This window comes from Phlebotomus argentipes, unplaced genomic scaffold (assembly GCF_947086385.1).
Source record: "Phlebotomus argentipes unplaced genomic scaffold, Phlebotomus argentipes genome assembly contig_42, whole genome shotgun sequence".
NCBI lineage: Eukaryota > Metazoa > Arthropoda > Insecta > Diptera > Psychodidae > Phlebotomus > Phlebotomus argentipes.
This window is the reverse complement of record NW_026776171.1, coordinates 243,702-264,113: the sequence shown is the minus strand read 5'-3', so window position 1 is coordinate 264,113 and position 20,412 is coordinate 243,702. Positions and strand designations below refer to the sequence as shown.

At 44.1% G+C, this 20,412-nt stretch overlaps 1 protein-coding gene across 1 annotated transcript; it reads right to left on the bottom strand.

Annotated features, from left to right (window-relative positions):
- Positions 1-224: 224 nt before the first annotated feature.
- LOC132257184 (disintegrin and metalloproteinase domain-containing protein 12) lies at positions 225-20,202 on the bottom strand. Its single transcript, XM_059753978.1, has 9 exons — positions 19,806-20,202; positions 7,347-7,450; positions 6,653-6,841; positions 6,389-6,531; positions 6,202-6,313; positions 4,348-5,374; positions 3,174-3,680; positions 2,977-3,103; positions 225-2,522 (listed from the first exon to the last, which is right to left on the bottom strand). Exons 1-9 carry the CDS (start codon positions 20,041-20,043, stop codon positions 482-484), a joined length of 4,488 nt encoding a protein of 1,495 aa, XP_059609961.1. The 5' UTR covers positions 20,044-20,202; the 3' UTR covers positions 225-481.
- Positions 20,203-20,412: the final 210 nt, after the last annotated feature.

Genomic DNA, 20,412 nt, shown 5'->3' with positions numbered 1-20,412 from the left:
CTAAAAACATCACTTGAACAATTTTGATTTATATCCACTCTTCTCCACAATATCTGGACTCTCATCTTCTCAAAAGTAATATATATATATACCCTAAATAAATCAGTCAGATAAGGATTTCCTCGCAATTGGAGGAAGAACTCAAATGTCATTGTAAAAAGAGGGCATATTTATCATATCGCTGGAAAACTCCCAAAAGCTGCACAATAATAATGCGTTCCATGTTTTCTTCTTGTTGTTGTTCGAGGACATTATATAGAAAAAAGCACCAAAAAACTGGCGTATAGTTTACAAATTGTGATCCTTAAAGTGTAATAATTTAAGACTTTCCATGTTGTGTCTCTTAAGGTAAACATCCAATTGATTAAAATGTCTAAATATTCAACACTTATAAAAGGCAGACATCTCTTCCACAAAAAAATATCATCTGCACTCACACAAGACTTTGTGCACTTTGTCCAAGATAGAGATAACAATACTATCACTTTTTGCCGCCGCCGCCTTCGAACTTCTGCTGCAGCGCCGCCACCGTCGAGGCCTTTCCCGGCGCCCGAGAAGCCGCCGCCGTGAGGATGCGACTCTTGGACGACGCCATCACCGGTCCCTGACCGTTGGGCAGCTGCGGATCCGTCGGCGACTTCATCTTGGCCGTCTTCGCCGTGGAATTGTGCCGGGGCTTTGCCACGATGTTGGGCTTCTGGGCGGTTTGGGGCTTCGTGGGACCATTATTGACCACATCCGGAGGCTTGGATTTGATCGGAGGCGGAGCATTGGACGGCACCACGTCCGGATTCTTCTTGGGCGATGGCGTTCTCGCCCGAACCGTCGGCGGCTTGGCGTCCTTGTCGTCCTTCTTCGCTCCACTGCGATAGGAGGCGGCGTAAGGTCCCGGCCGATTGATAGACGTGTGGTAAGGCTGATACTTGGGCTTCTTCTCCTCTTCCTTGCTCTCCTTGGCCTTCAGCTGCACCACGGCACTCTTTTCCGTCTGCACAGGATTCTTTTGCTCCGTCGGAGTCACAGCACTGGCCGGCGTCTGCGCCGGAGCCGGCGGAGAGCGAAAACTGCTGAATGGAACGGGCTTCTCGGGTGGCTTCGTGGGAGCAATTCTCGCAATGGGAGTGTTGATAGACGTCGGTCGAAGATATCCACTCGATGTGGTGCTGGAGTTGGACTTCATGTTCATGTACTCATCCTCAGACTCTTGCATCGTCGTGTTGGCGTACGTCTGATCGTCATCCTCGCCCGGCTTCTTCTTCCGCAGCGTCGACACCGAGTAGATCGAGTCCAGATTGCGATTCTCAATCTCATTGACAATCTCTCCCAGCAATCCCATGCTCTCCACACTCGTGGACAGACTCTGCACGCCCACTTTGGGAGGACTAGGAATCTTGGGCGGCGTCGGCGGCTCCTCAATCACCGAATAGATGTTATCCGGCGGAGTGACCGGCGTTGACTCCTCACTGATGTGCGCCAGCGGCGCCTCGCCATCCTCGCAATCCGCGTACTCAGGCGAGGACTCGGGCGGGGACACGACTTTCTTCGGCGGCGGCGGCTTCTGATACCCATTCACCACTGGCAGCGTGGGCGGAGCGGGCGGCCTGGGCGGCGGGGATTTGGGCCGGCTGCCGACGATGCTGGGCGGCCTGTTGAGCGGCGACGGCTGTCGCATGGAGCCAAATGACGGCTGGGGCGCCTTGCGTGTCGGCGACCTCATGCTCTGGGTGCGATTGAGGGTCTTGTTGGTCTCCGGAAGAGGGATGGGCGCAGAAATTTCGATTGTCTTCAGCCGCTCCCTGTCAATCACCCTGTGTTGCTTCTTCTCAACTGGTGGCTTCTCCTCCTTCTTCAGAAACGACGTGATTCTCTTCAGCGTCCCACCCTTCGGCTCGCGAGGGAGTGGCGCATCATAGCCGTCTGGCGTGTCGGCGGCAACAGGTTGCGATGGTGTCTGTGGCGCCGGGCGCACGGGAAACCGCCCAGATCCGGAGTTCTTCAGCGGCGACATCAGCTCCTTGGCCGTGCACGTTGACGCCTCGAGGATGGGACTGGAAATCAGTGGCCGCGGATGCGCTCCCGGATTCGGTGGCGGCAGAGCAGGAGCCGGTCTGTCTATCGAGACCGATCTGGTGAGTGTTGGCGACTTCACCGGAGACTTCACCTGTGTCTGACTCCTAGTCACTATAGCTACGTTGTTAGGCACCTTGGGAACGGGCGGAGCGACACGATTGGGCACGCCTGACTGCTCCTCCTCCTCCTCCACCTGCTTCGCCACAGGCGCTACGAAGGCCACATTGGGTGCCCCGAAATTGGTGGACGTGGCATTTGGTAAAGGCTTCAAGGTGAATCCCTTGAATTTCCCGAACATATTGTTATTGAGCAGCGAGGACTCTTGCTCCTGTCGACTGGATCTCAGCAGAGCCGAGTTCATGTCATCCGGACTGCTGGGCGTGGACTTGGGCTGTCCGCCGGACGACGGAGAGTGACTCTTCGACGGACTCTGCTTGATCAGTTGCTTAGGACTGCAAGAGAAGGGCAAATTGTTAGACATTCTGCAGAGATTCGCCATCAAGCTCGGATGATCGTGAGAGGTGAAGTTCACAGCAACCAATTAGAACATTGTTTAATAGATTTTCTTTCTTTTCAAGGTGAGTTAAGCGAAATGATCATGCGACAAAAACGAGAGTAATAATAATAATAAAACTAAAGATCTACATACCATGCTTAGTGCAAACTTAGGGTAAAACAGTGATCGTGACAAAACAACAAAATCCAACACCTCTTAGAGTGTAAATAAATAAAATGATCTATTGAGCAATGGTGAGACAGAAAGGCAACAAAGGTCACTTGAGACTATCTCTCGCGCACAAGCGATTGCACTTGGAGAGAAAGGCGCGATTAGTGCATGAAATCAGGGATGATCGTCTAATTTCCAGTCCTCTCATTGATCGTGCAGGCTTGAGATCTATTACGTACACTTGCGGCGTCCTCTTGATCATCGTGCGATTCTGCCGGAAATAGTATACGAGGAAGGCCACGAGGGCGCACAGTGGCACAATGCCCAGGAAGAAGATGTACATGGCAGTGGTGAAACCAGCTCCAGCTGCAAAAACACACACACACAATATCGTTAGAAAATCTCGCGCAGAAGAAACCCTAGAAGTGAATCTCACCGTTGGGATTCGATGCTGGACCACTGTCGACAGATCCGCCTGGTCCAGGAGCGTCACAGAAGGGCGGAGCGAAGCCTCTGTCGCAGTGGCAGTGGCCTTGACTGTTGCAAATCCCATTCCCATTGCAATCATCTGGACACGCCACTCCCGTTCCCTCCATTCGCAGACTCGCGATCGGGCGACACTTCTGCTTCACGCACATCTTATTGTCACCACACTTGGATCCGTCCGGCGCCAAGCCCGGATCCATCGATTGCAAGCCCAAATCCACGATTGCCGTGCGACACACCACGATTCTGTTCTCGTGATTCATGAAGCTGTGCGACAACACCGACACCGACTCCATTCCGAACTCCAGGCGCTCATTCAAGTGCCGACAGTGCAGCATTCCGCAGTAAATGTCCTCGCGATCGCAGTTGATGTATTGATTGGAGAAGCGCTCGAATCCACAATTTCCATGCCTCGTGCCGTCGATATTCTTGCTGTAGCACTCATCTGAGGAGTTGCCTGGAGGAGATCATAAATTCTCACTTAATTTCTCTCTCTCTCTCTCTCTAAATATTATTGTATAGAAAACAGCGGTTTGTCTTCCGGGAAATCTTTAACTTGAGCGCTTTTCGCGTTGAAATTCTTCGCAATGTTTACCTCTTACACTTCTTATCAGAGACAAATAGATAAACATTGGAGATTGCGAAAGTATTTACGAGTGTTGTGACACTTTTCCCTGTATTTACGAGTGTAAACAGACGTTTGGTAGAAGACAAAAAAAAACGATCTGGATGGTCTGTGTTTTAGATAACACTTAAATCCCGCAATCATCAATCTTTTTTTCAATGTATGCCCGGAGTTAAGTGTTCTTTAAGAATCCGTATGCAATCGAGATTTCTGGACGTGATTTTGGGATTTATGATCTTCATGGGAGTTCAATGAGCCGCAACGAGTGTATCTGACGTGCTTTAGTGGCCAGATAGTAATCTCTCACGTTCTAAATTAAAAAAGCACGCTAGCAATATTCATCTCATCGCCACACGATCGAAATTGATAAACCCCTGAGCGCTCCAATTAAATCATTCCCCAATCTCTCTGCGCAGTTGCGCTGAATTCCAATTGAATTCGCCACCTGCAGACCGCAAGAGAGCGCGAGTGGGCAATTAAGAGTGCGCGCGATATTTACCTGAGGGCCCCCAGAGCACCTTGCACTGATCCGCGCGCGATCTGCACGATCCTTGGTAGCAGAAGGCCTTGCCGCCGTCACACTCCTCCGTGTCGCGCTTGAAAACGTCGTTTGGACAGTACTCAGATTCCCCCGTGCAGAACTCGGGCAGATCGCACTCGCCATCTGCCGTCCGGCAGACGGTGCCGGCAGTGCGCGGCCGGCACGTGTCCAGGTCGCAGCACTCACCTGTCGCGCAGCTGGCGTTCGCGTGGAGCATGCAAGTGAGGGGATCGCAGCAGGAGTTCTCGCAGTACTCGGGCAGGCCGCAGTCGCACTGCTCGCCCTTCTCCACGAACCCATTGCCACATTGGGGGCTGTCGAAGAGCCGCGCGGGGCGGTTCTTCAGGCAGTGGTTCATGCCGTGGTGGAAGGCGAGATTCAGCTGGTCGATGCTGCACGAGCTCCAGTGTCGTGGCGCCACGGACGAACTGCTCGCCGACATGATGCAGCGCTCATCCTCGCACCGACAGTCCGCCGAGTCGTGCTCCATGCCGAAATTGTGGCCCATCTCGTGAGCCACCGTCGTCGCCACCACGCCAATTATCTGGCTGTGATCCATCGACACGCCGCCCGAGAATTCATACGTGCAGATCGGCCCCTTCAGCGCCTTTCCCACCACGCCACCCTCAAACTGCTCCCGCGTGAGCAGCTGGGCGTTGTCATTGGGGAACTTCTGCACCAGCACCTTCTTGCGATAGTACAGGAAGTTCTTAAGCGTCTTGTCGCCATCGCTCGTGAGCTCCACCTCATTAGTGTCCGTCCACACGACGACGCCGATTAAGGCAATAAAGATATTGAGTGGCATATAGAGTGCGTTGATGATGTTGGCGATCGTCTTGCAGTGGTTGTGCACCCTCTTCAGGCTCTGGCCCAGGGCATTGTACACCTTGTTGTCCACCACGAGCAGCAACTCCACGAAAGATGAGTCACGGTTGGCATTGTAGGGGCCACGAATTGTCTCGCTATCCTCCACGGCTCGCTTATACTGCAAGGAAATCATTGGCAAGAAGGCAAAGAGATAAGCATACACATTTATATCCCACTCACGACTCAGAGTTGAGATGCTTCGTGAGGAATAGAATTGCGATTCAAAATGAACTCAAGCTGATTTTGCTCATCTAAGATCAAAAGAGAAAATTGTCACACTGATCAACTCTAAGCATTCATCGCATTGTTCAAAATATGCTAGATTGACGAGAAATATCAGGAAAATATTCAATGAAATTAGCACATAATGATTTCCTCACCTATTTACTGAATCATTAAAACATCTTTTCTTTGTGAATTACAAATTCTATCCGGAAAAAAATGAAATAATCGATTTCTCCCCAAGAATCTTTCCTCATCGCATTGCTTGAATTTTTTGCAGACTAGTAAGAAGGAAAAAAAACAGAAAACAAAACTCCTGTTGTCCTTCTAATTGCTAATTACCCTGAAAATTGCCTCCGCTTTACCAATGCCAAATTGGGTGAGAGTGTCATGTAAATTGGATGGAAAATCAACCTGGGTGTTTTCCAGGGTGGAAAATCGATTCAATTAAAAGTGAAAATCGCTTACAAGAGTTTACTTTTTTCACCCACTCTCTTTCACTGTCTGACTTTTGTGGGACTTTGCAACAATTTGAATAACACGAAGCTAAAAAAAATCAATAAAAGAAACTCTACATTTTTATTGCGCGATTTTATCACGCCGGAACGCAGGGCTGAAAGAGGGAAGGGAGCGGTTGGGAAGTCTCAGGGTTAAAAACCTCTTCAAGTCACGCCACAATTCCTACATTTTCAAGATTCTCTCTATATATGAGGCTCAACTCACCCTTAAAATTCTATTAAATTCAGAGTGTTTCAGTTCATTTGTGCTGTTTTGACTCTCCTGCGTGCCTTCATAGCCACACTTGCCCACGCTCTGCCATTCGATATCGGAGTGGCTGAAATTGAGGAATGGACGTCACACAGTGAGGAAAAATGGAAATGAGGAAAATATTCAGGACGAGAGAATTTACCTGTAGAGAAAATGATCGGAATGCAATTGACTATTCGGCGTGGATTCCACATAGAATGTCTCCTCGCCATCGAATATCACACCTCTGATACCATCGCAGGTGGAAATGGCGGCTCTGGACTTCCTGTTGCCCCGTATCCTGCCCTGGTTTTTTTGAGGAAGAAAATCACACATGAAGGGAATTCGATATTTGTGCTCTCTGGCCAAAATAAGGGGTCAAAAGGGACGCCCTTTGTCACACAAGATGCGCGCACGCCCATCTTACCAGGTAATGACAGTGATCCATATCCTCTCGCCCCGTGAAATTCTGCACCCGATGACCTCCCAGGCCGTCCTGATAGTGCAGGAAGTGGCCCTGAGGCAGCAAATCCTCGTTCAGTTGCAAATCCAGCACCACACTCTCGCCACTCGCCTTCTCGAATGACAACGTGATGTGGGTCGCGTGGAGGCCATCCTGAAGGCAAGAGCAAGAGAAAAAAAGCATTTAATGGGCGAAAACTCTCCTTCTATTCCAACTTTTTCTCCCCCACTCGTCATGAGGCACTCCTAATATGACTTACAATGATGGGATTAGGGTTCAATTAATCTTCAAAATGCTGAAGATTATTCTTTTCACAAGAAATTCAATTATGTCCAAAGCAAATTATTGATTGTAGAATCAATGTTTAAGTCCTTCAAAGCATCCTTTGCCTGGCAAAAACTTCATGAAATTTTCATATCGTTCAATTTTTCAGCAACATCGCGTGAAGCCCAGAAAACTCCTCAACTGCAATATTGTTTAGCGACACCCACGCGTTGAGTGTCTATTTTGGTTTAAACATCGTTTAAGAAATGCCATCTTCAGCACAACACAAAAAAATTTGCCTCTCCTCAACAATTTTGCTGTTTGGGTGATGCTTAAAGTGCGCAAAAATGTTTAAAAAAAAAAGAAAAGAAATGAAATGAATTAAAATACAAACCTCCTCAAGTGTGGTGTTAATCGATCTCTTGTGGTGTCCATGAATCACTCGTGGTCTAATTAATGTGAATGAGGAAAATTGCTCCGCTGGATGGATTCGCTCATCTGCAAATACGACAGAGACAAAAGGCATCATTAATAGCGCGCGGACTTTCAATTTCAACCATCTGCATTTTAATGCGTTTTTTGACTCCCTCGCATGCAGTGCAGCGCCAGAGAGTCATCAATGAGACTGACCCATCGAGACTATCGAGAGTTTGAATTGTCTGTGGCAAGGTCGGTGTGTGGATCATAAATATACTTTTCTGACTGTGTGGCGCATTGAAAATCATCTTTGTGCGGTCTTTTTCGCGCGATAAAATGGGAGATCCCGAAAAACCTCTTCACTGTCTAGGCGACACTTCTTCAGAGACTATAAATAAGCTGTTTCAAGTGGATATTTTCACATATCACTTATGTTTCCTTCTACTCTGTCATCTTTTTTTTTTCTTCCTCCGCAACATAACACAATATTGCGCTGGCGGAGAGAGGCTCAGGAAAAAGGGACAAATGAGCACACAAACACTGGATGAAAACCGCGTTTTCTTCCACACAAAACACACACACACACAGACATAAATTAGTTTTCTGCCGTCGCTTTTTGGCGTCCGTGAATGGAGGAGAAAATTATTATTTTCTTGGTGCGAATTTTGCCGGGCGCGCGCGGAAAAACCATGCGAGAAACGTGACGGCGAAGTTCTTTTGAGGGTGGCAAAGGCAAGAAAAATTTGGCGTGATGCCACGTCTTGTGAATTTATCAGTGCTGCTCCAGCGTCCTCTTGGCCACAGAGTGAAATGAAAACAGGGCGCATTACAGCTAAGTCCTCCTTATTGAATTTTGTTGTATGAGGTCACGAACTATAGACTCAACACAGCTCACACACCCTGCACAGCATCTCAATGTCACCCCTTTTGCATCTCAGCAGCCACTTCCTCCGCACGCAGCCTCCTATTTATGTGATCGTCTCATTTCACATACAATATAAAAATGTTAAACACTCACAAGGGTTATCATCTCTGAACCACTTTTTCATCTCCCCAGCCACGATCACTAGCTTATTTCAATGTCTTCCAGAGCCTGTGGAGACCATCTGGAGTGTGTTTTGTCTTCAGCTGAATTATATTTACGCCACTGCATGTGATGATGTTCATTTCCAAATATGAAATATGCCTCATTTGTTGCCTTACTTCCTGTTTCACGTACTTTTTTCCGGACTCCTCGCCTTGCAGGGCCTCTGCAGTGTGCATATGTTTTCACTTTTGAGAGACACACTTGGCTCTGGGCTATAAATAGAGCCACAGAGGGAATATTATAACTTTACGGGATTTGATGTGTATTTAAGCGATCGTGCGCCCTTGCGATGCGTCGCGTCTACCTGAGCTAGACAACCTGGCCAACACCTTTTCCGACCATTCCTTTGAAAACACACTTTGAAGAATTCAATAGAGGCATCAAAAAGCATGATTGTTGCATGTAAAACGATGGTTTCGTCCACAAGAAGTGCTAATTCATGAGAATTGATTCATGCCAACGGGCAAAATTAGATGAAAAAATCTCTTAAAATTCGCAGTAAATTCAAGTGAATCATTTTCGCACATTTCCGCAAAGTATAATTTTGCCAAAGGTCTATTATTATCCATAATGTAGTCATCAGACCCAACGGAAATGGTTTGGCAAAGTGGAAAAGAAGTATAAATTCAATTTCTCCAACGTTGTCAAGAGCGCGTGTGAAATCAATTTGGACCATTTGGGCGTATAAATATTTTAAAGTAAACTCATTATTGATTTTCGTGACAAAAATTCCTCCGCCGCATCCGAAAGAACATCTGCCCCGGAGAGAGAGAAGCCCTCCAAGGCCCAAAAAGAGACAGACGACGACGGAGATGAAGAAGAAGTGGAGGAAGTTGGAAACGTGTTAAAATGCTGTGAAAACTGTGTGTGCAAATATCGAGAGCAGTTGGAGAAATACACTCTCTTGTGGACTTCTTCAGATGAATAACACACTCTTTCGTCGTCAGTTGGCGGGGAAGCAATTAAGGCTGTTTTCCAAGAAGTAGATCGCCTGTGTGTCACTGGCAGTTCAAATTGACGATGATTAGAGTGGATCAATTTCAATATCAAAAACCATATAACCACTCGAGCACGAAGACTCTCGAATTGCCACTTGCAACTTGTATTCTTTCTGATTTCTGTGTAAACATCCATTCTAATGATGGTTACATCTTCAAGTCTTTCTCTCTTTCTCTGTCTTCTTGGGGGGAATATTTGTGTGTGAGAAGTGTGGTGAAAATTCGTTAGCCGGCCGGGCGAGACCGTTGGAGCGGAGATTGGGTCATAATTGTTATTTATTGCTGAGAGACTGCAACAGTGTAATCGCTCGGAAATTAGTCACCGTGCCTTTTGTGACACGAGAGATTGCAAGAATGAACTGCAAGAACAGCTGCCGGCTGGAACCTAGATATTTACAGACTCGGAAATAATTATGCCACAGTCTTTGTGAATTTCTCAACGCCACAAATAAGATGTACTGTTAAGCCATGTGGCCAATTTACCTGTCGAAGGAAATTATCATTGATGCCCAAGAACAGGGGGAGAAACACGAGAAACCTTATAAGAAGAAAACTCCCGTCTTGGAACACTCTCTCAGTGTGATTTTCTAGTATCACGCTCTTAAATTATTATATTCCTCTCTGTGACTTTCTTGGAACTTTCTCGCGATAGCAGCTGAACTGAGAAACACGAGACTTTTTCCCCGCACTGATAAAACTTCCGAATCGCGCTTTTGGGCTCCACGAAGGCCACTTCCTCACACCCAAAACACACAAAACACACACACAATCGACAATATTCCACAGATGTGGCCCAAAGCGAGCCATGAAATTTGTGTAAATTTCACCCCCCGCCAAATATTGCACATGACGTGGAAGTCAATTATTTATATCCTATCGATTTCACAAAAAGAATTCCTCTTTTTCTGCTAGGCGGAAAAACAAGGGCAAAAGTTTCCTCTTCAGCCAGTGTTTATAGACATTTCGGATCCCTTTTTGGCGCCACACTTTTAGCTCATGCTTTCTGGCTCCTGGCCAACTTAATGTGCAATGACCGCTTTATCTTCAAGAATTGAGTCGCTAAATTGAGCAGGAATTTCTGCATCTTATGTTGAAACATTTGAACATGCAGACAAAAATGCAGCAGAAGTCAAACAAGCGGAGTTGAATTTTGGAATATCCCCGTGCAACGTTTATTTTATCAAACTTTACGTGGAAATTGATTTTCTCCTCTTGCACCGGGGAAGTTTATTATTATCGCTCGTGCCCTGCATCGATTATTGCCCTCGATTCCGCGCGCGAACCCAGTATTCATTAGATAGGCGAACATCAATCAATTTCCACTATCGCTTCCTCGCAAGCATTATCAGTTGTGTTCCACTTTTTCACGCGCATTTGGGATCGAGATAGTATTTTGGGGGATTGTCTTCGGCTCAGCTCCGCGCATTGTTTTATTTGGGAGCCATAAAATGACTGGAATTCCAAACAATTCCCATTCGGGACCTCCTTCCAAATCAGTCGCTGTGGAATCTGAGACGAAAAAGTGCTGCATTGGACAAAGGCGCGGGTTGAATGTCTGCAATTTTCCTCAACATATTCATGGAGAGGGTCCAGAATTGTTGACCCCGCGTGTGCACACGGCTTCAAGTGGATTCCCCGCAGAAGCCCGAAAAAAGGGAGCTGGGAAGAAAATGCGTCTGTGTCTCCATTGCGGGCGTTACAACAAAAGGTCTTTGTTCGCCCAAGAAGCTCATTAGACGGTCTCTCTTTCTAAGACGAGGCCCAGAACGTGGTGTGCTTTTCAATTAAAGTCAAATCAGTAGTTGAACTCTGTTTTGTGTAAAATGCTGGCATTTTTTTATCTTCACCGTGCCTCTGACTTCTTTTTTTTCCTGCCTTCCCAAAGCACCACAAAGACCTCCCAACGGATGCAGAATGACACGATATAAATATGGATAAAGTGTGTTGTGCATTGAGTTGGGTGAAATGCGTGAATGTTCAATTTCTCATGCATTTCTCTCTTCACTCTGGCCGTTTTTTTTATGGGCGCGCAATGGAGAATTTTTGTTTGTATTTCGGAGGATGTTTGCACCATCTGCTTCAATTCCTGGTCAATGATCGCAATCAAGCTGAGCTCAGAGCCGGAGAATTAAGGGCGAGAACATTAAGCGCCCAATAATGCATCCAAAGCATCGTTAAACTGCTAATTGAACACACTCCCTCATTATCTCTCGGCTTCGCCTCTTCTTCCCCCCTCTGGCCATTCGCCACGGTTTCTCATCTTCACACGTTGTCTTCTCATATCGGAGGGATGACCGCAAACGCCGAATGGTAGAAAGTCTGCGCGCTGCAAGCGATATCAAGAGTCTCTTTTTGCCGGACTCACTTTTTTCATGTCTTTTTCGCCACAGCCAAGGAATCAAAAGTCACGTTCTCTCTGTGGCTCTGAGACATTCATGGAATTTCAAGGTGGAAGAAAACTTTGTACACTTTATGTAGGTTTCTTGTGCGTGCACAAACAATGCCTCCATGTCAACCCAGAAAAGGAAGTCAATGCAATTTGCTCAAGAAGTCTCTGCTCAAGCAGCAACAAAGCGACTTCTGCAAGAAGTTGCGATGCTGCTGTTTTCATTATACCGCAGACTTGTTTGCCAGTGGCAAAGCCTAGAAAGATGACTTGTTCACTCATCAATTAATTTCAATTTCCTCTCAACCACTCATTATATTGGTAAGAATAATCATCACAATCGAACGGAAACCGCACCCCAGCAAAACACCATAAATATATGGAGCTATTCTGGAGATTCTCAGTGAAATCTCTCTTCTGCATCGAGCCTTAATGGGAAAAGTCATAAATATCTAGTTACTGTATTGTATGATTTTTAAATTACCAATTTAATCGTACACTCCAATCTAAAGTACTTTATCACTCATTAAGCGCCAGAGGGCCGGAACTTTTTTATGCGAGAAAGAGAAAGTTTCTTTACGTATGCTTCAGAGCACAAAGTGAAAAAAGAATGAAAATTCTATCAGATAAGTTTATGCCATTTGTCTCGCTGGCAAAATACTATGCAAAACCACATCAGACTTTGATATTTGTCTTGAAAACTGCAAAAGTATCACAATATCAAGAAAATCAATTAACATTTCGCAATACTTTGTGGTATTTTCTTTACTGAATTGAACGCAAGCGCGTAAATATTTACTTAGGAAGGAAGAACAATATCTTGTAGATATCCAGAATTGTTGCACAATTTACAGAATTACATGTTTTCAAGTATATTTACACATTGATTTCACTAGGAAGCTTTTAAAGAACGAGGACAGCAATAAAATTCAATCTCTTGACGTTACATTCCTCTTTTCCACTAGAATATTGATCTGTCTGCTGCGCTTTTGCAATAACATTCATTATAATTTAAGATCCATTAATAAATACTAAAATCTCACAATCTCCAGTGACTTACTGACTCATGTCAATCGTATGACCAAGAATCGCATAAATATTTTTTTATTAAAACTGATAATGCATGAATAAGAAATACGATATGGCAAAGGAAATGATAAAAATTGACAATAATTTTCCCTCATGCATAAGATATACAAAAATAACACTGACCGTCCTTGTGCAGGCCGCTGAAGGGCGCTCTTTCATCTCTCTATATGCACAATTTATTAATGTAAATTCCTCCCAGTCGATGTAGTGAGGAATTTCAATTAGAGACCGTCAATGGGCGAAGATTGCTTCAGCTAACATGCAAAAATGCCAAAGAAAGTGCGCCTTGGAGCACTTTAGAACGGCTTCTGCGAATTTCAAGGGCGCGCTCGAGACGTTCTTCGTCTGGATATTCGCTGTGGAATGAAGGGGGGCACAGTTTTTGGCCAAATTTAGGGGCCAAGTGGCGTCACATCAATTGGCATAGAAAATCGTCAATTGAATTCCTCAGAAGAGGAAGCTGAAAGTCGAATTTCAATGACGAGATCTTATAGAGAAATTGTCATTTATCATCGCATCTTCAACATTGTGAGTCAGAGAAGATCGCAAGCAACATAGAAAACTGTATGAATTTGCATTAGGAAGCAAGATTTGCTGAATGTGTGGTGCAGAAAAGCGGAAGTTTGCTCTTGCAGTTAATGAATCACACAATAAAATGTGATATTTAGCGCGAGACAATATGAGATTTCTATCTTGCACTGCAGCCAAGTCACAATCCAGAAGTCATTTAATTTCTTCTGTGCTCTGGCGATGTGCCTTCATATTAATCATGTGTGTGGTGCGTTCTTTTTTTCTTTGATGAGAGGTCAAGAACCCACAGCCAAAGTTTAGGTCTTTTTATAACGCATCTCAAAGTGTAAAATCATGGAAGTGCAGCGACAAAAATCCTCCTTTGCACTCTTTTTCCAAAGACTTGTCGTTACACTTGGAAAAAATTCACGGATCTGAGTCACTCCTGAAGAACTATAACATCGCGAAAGCAACGCATTAAACAAAACCTCAAGTTTCAACTTAATTTCCTTAGCGCTCGCGTGACGGTCTGTGGAAGACTCTGGGGCGCTCTCAGACTAATTTATGAAGTCATGGAGGGAAAAAAATCCCTCGAGGGTGTAGAATAGTCAGCTATTGTGTCATTTATGTTATTTATGGGGCAAAACCGATTCGACCCTGAACGTCTCGCCCCGTTTTCGGCGTCTCCATATTATTTTTTCCCGAAGGGGGACAATGGTAGTTGTTTGGTGTGTCAAAGGGTGGAACCCCTTTAAAGTATAGCCTCTTCACTTGATTCAACGCATTTCCATATTGAAGGTAAATACAAAGGCAGAGAATAGGGAGAGAATTTATTCACATAATGACACTATTTTCCTTTCTCTCACTCTCCTGTCTCGACTTTGGCCCACACATGCACTTGTCCATCGTGGGATTTTATTGCCCATCTTTGTATTACTTCTCTATGTATTCTAATAAATTCCCTGTCACATGAATCATACGCACGATTAGCGTTAATTGAATTACAATTTCCTGAGTCAATGAATCGTGCGGAGCTGAAGAACTGGGTGAGTCTCTTCTTCATGTGCTGGATTTCTCAATTGATTAAGAAGCCTGAGATGTGTTGTCAATCCTGTCTTTACTGCCTCGAGGGCATTTTCATCATAGAGATAAACGACAGTTTTCCAACCTGCTCTTCACCATGTAAATATTTACCCTTAATTTCCTAAATGTATCCACGTCGCTTATGTTGGAAAGATAAGAAACGAATCGGAGAAATAAACATAAAAGCCCTCTCTCGCCGTGTGTTGCGCGCATTTCTTTCTCCAAACACGACACTCTTTTATCATTCTCTGATTTTGTCTCCACATAAACACCCATGATAAATTTACACCCTTGTTAATGACAATTTAATTCCTCCTTCACGTCTCAGCGAACGTGTGTTTTATAAATAATTACACACGACTGTATTTTGATAAAATTTTCGCTTTCTAGATATTTCACTCCAAAGCTCTTTGTTGCAAAATAAACCAAACGCCAAAACATCACTAAGATTTTCACAATTATGTTAGTGCAAAATGGGCTTTGTTCAAGCCCAATGTGTATTAGCTTTCATTGCTCGCAGTCGCACATGTGCGGATCTTTTGTAATGTGCGAGAGAAAATGAAATGAATTGCGCTGAGGCAATAAATAAAACATCTTTGTGTATATTTTTCCGCTCTTTCCAACAATAAAAACCGTTGAGGTGTTTCGCGGAAAACGGTGATTCCAGACGTTTATTCCCTCTCTCTCTTCTCGCCAGGTGACTCATTGGCACAAAAGTCAATTGTTAGGGTCGCTCAGGCCCCCACCGCAAGATTCACGTGAGCCAACGCGAGGTGTGTGTGAGTGGGAACAGCTGTTCTTTGCCTCCACGTCAGCCGTGTGCAAGTTGCTCGATGTTAATCAGAAATTTAGTGCTTCTTTTACGACGGCGACACCATAAAAGATGTCTTGGATTTCATGGAGTCACTAACGTGTTTCAAATTCAATTTTAGATACACTTTTTCACCCTTTTCTGCTTTTCCGCGAATGATCATCGAACGTGAGCAGAAAATGTAGAACAAACGCACTGTTCTGAAAACCTAACCTTTTATGCACTGCGAGAAATAGTAGAAAAGGAGAAAATAAGAATAGCGTCTTAAGAATCTTAGAAAACATAAAATATTCTAAAAATAATAAAAGACGACTAATCGAGTTATTCAGTTAATCTTGAATCTTTTCAACCTCAACTTTTCGCAATTCATTTCTAACCGTGTTAATCCCAAACATTATTTTTGCGAGTTTCGTTCAACACCGCCGTGAATTCGCAAAATCTTTCTGGGAAAAAGTTTCTCAACTTCTCAGTGTGTAACCCGAAAATTGTCGAGCTGTGGAAGTGGACAAAAAATTAATCCGGGTTCACATCAATTAAATTACATTGGGCAGCACTTTAAAATCTCATTACAAGCACACGAAGAATCAGTTTAACTTTGTCTGCTGGGTCAGAATTTTGAAGCACAAGAGCCAATTAGACGCGAAGAAATGCCAAAGTCGCCACCGAAATTCCACCAGAAAGGTGATATTTTTGGATTCCCGAAACATTTCAGTGTGTCTCTGAATCAAGTCATTCCGAGAATTTTACCATCACTAAGCGTGAACTCATCTGAAAATCATTGGAAAATCGCATGAGATTTCATTTCTCAGCACAATGAGACGTGTTCATCAATTGATGAATGAGTCACTTGAACGATAAATATCGCGGATTCCTCGCGATGTCTGCAACTAATGAGCAGAGAAGGTTCTCCACTTTGGGAACTGGTCTTGTATTTACACTCTTTTGTCCACATCTTTCACGCCTCTCAGGTTTAAGTTTCACTGAGCAAGAAGAGGCATAATTTAAAATTTTTAAGCTCACTTATTACAAAGTATTCAAGGTTGCAATCAATTTACATCGAATAATTTATTATTTTTTCCACATGTGCAATTTTGCATGCTGAGAATTGCAAAATTCACTTTGACATGATTTCCACGTCTCGATAAAATATATTTCTCAAACTAAAAGTGTTCATTGAGAAGAATAATATCCACCCTCAATAGTAATTTTCTGTATTTATTGCAAACCATTTGGACTCTCAATTATGACTGTTTTCATATGTGGAAAAATCGGAGGCGATGTAATTTATAACAACTCTTTTTCTCCTCCATCCGCCAAATGGTAATTTGCAATCACTCAACAAAAGAGATTTGTGGGAGTCTGAGAAAATACATGAGCACGAGAATTGATTCTAAGCTGGCAAAAATTGCCTGAGGAACTCGACAATTTACAGTTTGTTGCTTGGCTTTCCTCAAGCCAACCTCGCGCGCGTCTTCTGCGCTTCTACAGCACAAGTATCGAATTTTTGAAGATTGAACCGTTGAGGAATGTTGGTGGACAGAAAAAAAACTGGCTTCTTTTGCCATTTGGCATTCACTTCGTCATTTATAGAGACTCTATTAGAGACTCAATCAAAGTCTATCAGCAAACCTCCAAAAAGCAACTTCGTCGGTGACCTCAAAATACGTGATTTCCTCCTCTATTCAATTCGAAGGTGAATTTGCAAATAGCTCTTGGCTGAGCTAAAACCTCCGCTGCATCACTAATTAGAAGCCTTTGATGCGAGAATTAGAATCCGAATGGCTCAAATGAAGTGCATTGACCCGTGGTTTGAGGCTCCAATGATGAACAGTTGGAATCGATTTACGAGATTTGCTCACTTTTCCCATACGCACAATTTTGTATGCGGCGGAAGAGGTCATGTGAGTTCATATTGCGGATTTTCCACACGCACACACGGAGAATTTTCCATCAATGCCCACATTTTCCCATCATTGATTGCTCCTTCGCATTCAGTCATTCAAAATATTTTAACCATTGAAAGAGTAGAAGAAAAAAAGATTTAACACAGAGAAAAGTGCAGATGAGGAAATTAAGAGGAAATCACTCAAATTTGACACTCTGCAGCACTAAAGTAATGTTTTTCTGACCCATTTTAAATTGCTCCTCTCTGTTTTGTGTTGTATTTTTTCATCACCAAATGATTTAAGCCAAAATCCAATTGGCCAAAGTGGGTTATGATGCAATTTATCAGTCAATTCAGACACTCACGGCACGGCAAAAATATCCGGGAGCCCGAAAGTTGACACTCAATTCAATCATGAGTGAACCCTTTTATCTCTTCTCCCCCATTAAAAGCGCACACTGGCACAAAAAATAGCTGATCCACTCTTGTTTCAGCGACGCAGAAAACATTGTAAATTGTGAATTTATTTAATGAAATTCGATACTTGAAAATTCATTAACGCCACAATATCATTTCCCTTCCAAATACATTGCCACTAAATGGCCGGAAGTTCTTGAGAAATGTGAGCTGTTATTGCGCGATGTAAGCATTATGGCTTTTGGGAGAGGATTGAGTTATTATTTAGATGAATTACTAAATTGACACAAATTGACATATCACCATGAATTACTATGCGTCTCCTTTCCATGCAAATTCAATTTCCTCCGAGCATTCCTCAGACATCTTCAATCCTTTTAGCCCAGAGACATTCCAAACCCACCCTTAATCTCACTTCCTGTATCGCCTTTTCTTGCGCCTTCCTCTCAACTTTGTGTACATTGTGTATTTTTCAGCAGAGAGCAGACATTTCTCAGGAAAACACACGTATTTGTTACCTGAGAAGGTCAAAAATTCATAAATTCACTCACTCATTGACGTGTTCGAACTGCTCAAAAACATCACGCACAACGTTCAATTGCTCGAAGGCAAGAAAAAAGACCAAAATGACTCAAGCGCATTAGAAAAACATCTCGAGAATCCGGGAGGAAATGGGATATTGACAATAAATCAAAATGCAACATTCCAAATAAACAAATATTGGAGATTTTAGGGACAAATTGAGATAATGTCGAAGACGGCTTTATGCCATATGAGTGGCTAAAACCCTCTCGCATTGGGTGAAAATCTCTCACAGAAGTGATTCTCTTTTACTATCGCCACTATTAAGTCTGAGAATTAACTGAGAGATCGTAAAAAATCAGAGTCGGTGGAGGAGATGAGATTAGAAGTAATGGAGAGAAGACTTTGCTCAATTAAAGAGGCTTTTCCACAATTATTGGAAAATCTCTACAGCTCAACTAACTGTTACTCTTCAGATCGACACTTATCGACACGAAGTGTCCAATTTCCTCTTTAAATGCAATTTTTTAGGAAAATTAGGACTATTAAAGACTCATAACTCCTTAGCCTGTTGATTTTAGCTATTTTGTTCCTAAGATTATGTTAAAACATTCCTTCAAAATTCATTGTCGTTAACTTGAAAGCAAAAAGAAGGAAGTGGGATAAGGCGCTTATACTCATAACGCTTTCTTGATTCTTTCCTGTCCTTGCAACCTCGTGACCAACGACAAAAACCGTCGTAATTTCGGGTTATTTGGTATCTTAATCAAAGATTTGGCCAAATTGCCGTCAAAGTGCCAATTTCTTCCTCTGAAATTGCACTTTAAAGATACCAAACCTCCACAGTTCGGGGGTAATTTTCCATGGCGCGAGATCTCACCATGTTCATCGCCTCACATTCCGTATCGATTTTCAATTGAGTCTGTAACAGATACGCTGAGGGACAAAAACCTCTTGCCAAGGGAAGAAGACGGAACAAGAGAGACGCACCTAGTAATTCTATTTGAATTCATGATTACTCACAATTCCAGAGGACACACCGCCAGAGAGAGAGAGAGAGAGCGAGAGAGAGAGAGAGGATGGCTGAGGCCCGAAAAAAGAGCCATATCAGAGGGTGAGGCAACATATTCAAGGATGAGATTACAATCTTCGGGCTGTTTGTATTCCAGCGTCTCATGCGCGCCTTTGTCTAATTATTTTTTATGTCCTTGTGTGTCCTCAGACGTTTTTTTTGCCTGGGCGCCGTGGGATCAAAAACACGGCAAGCATTAATATCAATCTGATTGTTTGGGTAATGGCAACAATTTTTCCTCCTTATCCGCCGCCCCGCATTATCATGTTCATCTTGAGGTGTCCCGAGGAGGCAGAATCGATCGACGAAGCGCAGAGAGAGAAGAGAGAGAAATCAAATAATTTCTAATAAGGAAATCCCGCCACGAAGGAGTCATTTATCATGATGTAAGGAGGCGCGCACTACCCTTTCAATTATAGTGTGTTTGCAGTCACAAGAGCGGAAGGATAGCGAAGATGTGATATTGAGGACTTCTGGCGGAGCCTCAGCGAAATGTGTGAGAGCGGAAAATACGGTTGTGATTTCTGAAGCGCCGAGGCTTCTCGCCTCAGCGATTTGTTCATCCTTGACACTCACTTGCTAGATGAATTCCATGGGCGTCGCCGAAATCCACAAACAAAACATTTAGCAATGCGATGCAGAGAAGCACATTTCTGATGACTCGTCCGCCGATCAAATCACTATGCCTAGAACACTTGGTCACAGCTGAACTCACGAGCCTGAACAACTGTCTGGGGAAACAAAGGAGTGCACACTTATCATAATTCCCACTCGAACTGCATGCGTTGTACACTACACTAGATATTCTGGCCATGTCGCCGAAGCATTTCCGGATGCCTGTGACACTGTGGGATTCGCACTGGGAGGAATATTCTGGCCAAATCACTCCACTTTTGCCATTCTCTCCGCGACCGACAAGCAAGCGTAAAATCCCACGTTCGAACAGCACCACGCTCAAGACAAGACTGTCGCCGCTTCGGCCGCGTCCATCGCCTGTGCTCGTGGCCGTTCATGTCAGAGCGGGAATGTTTCCCCTCCAAATCCCATCAGCGACATCTCCACAGTGCGCTCTGCTTTTCACCCGTTGAGCATTCAAAGTCAAGCCGTTAAAAAATCTTCACTCTTAACTCGCTTCAATACTCAGAGATTAATGAGTCAATTCCCACTAAAACCGAGGAATGTT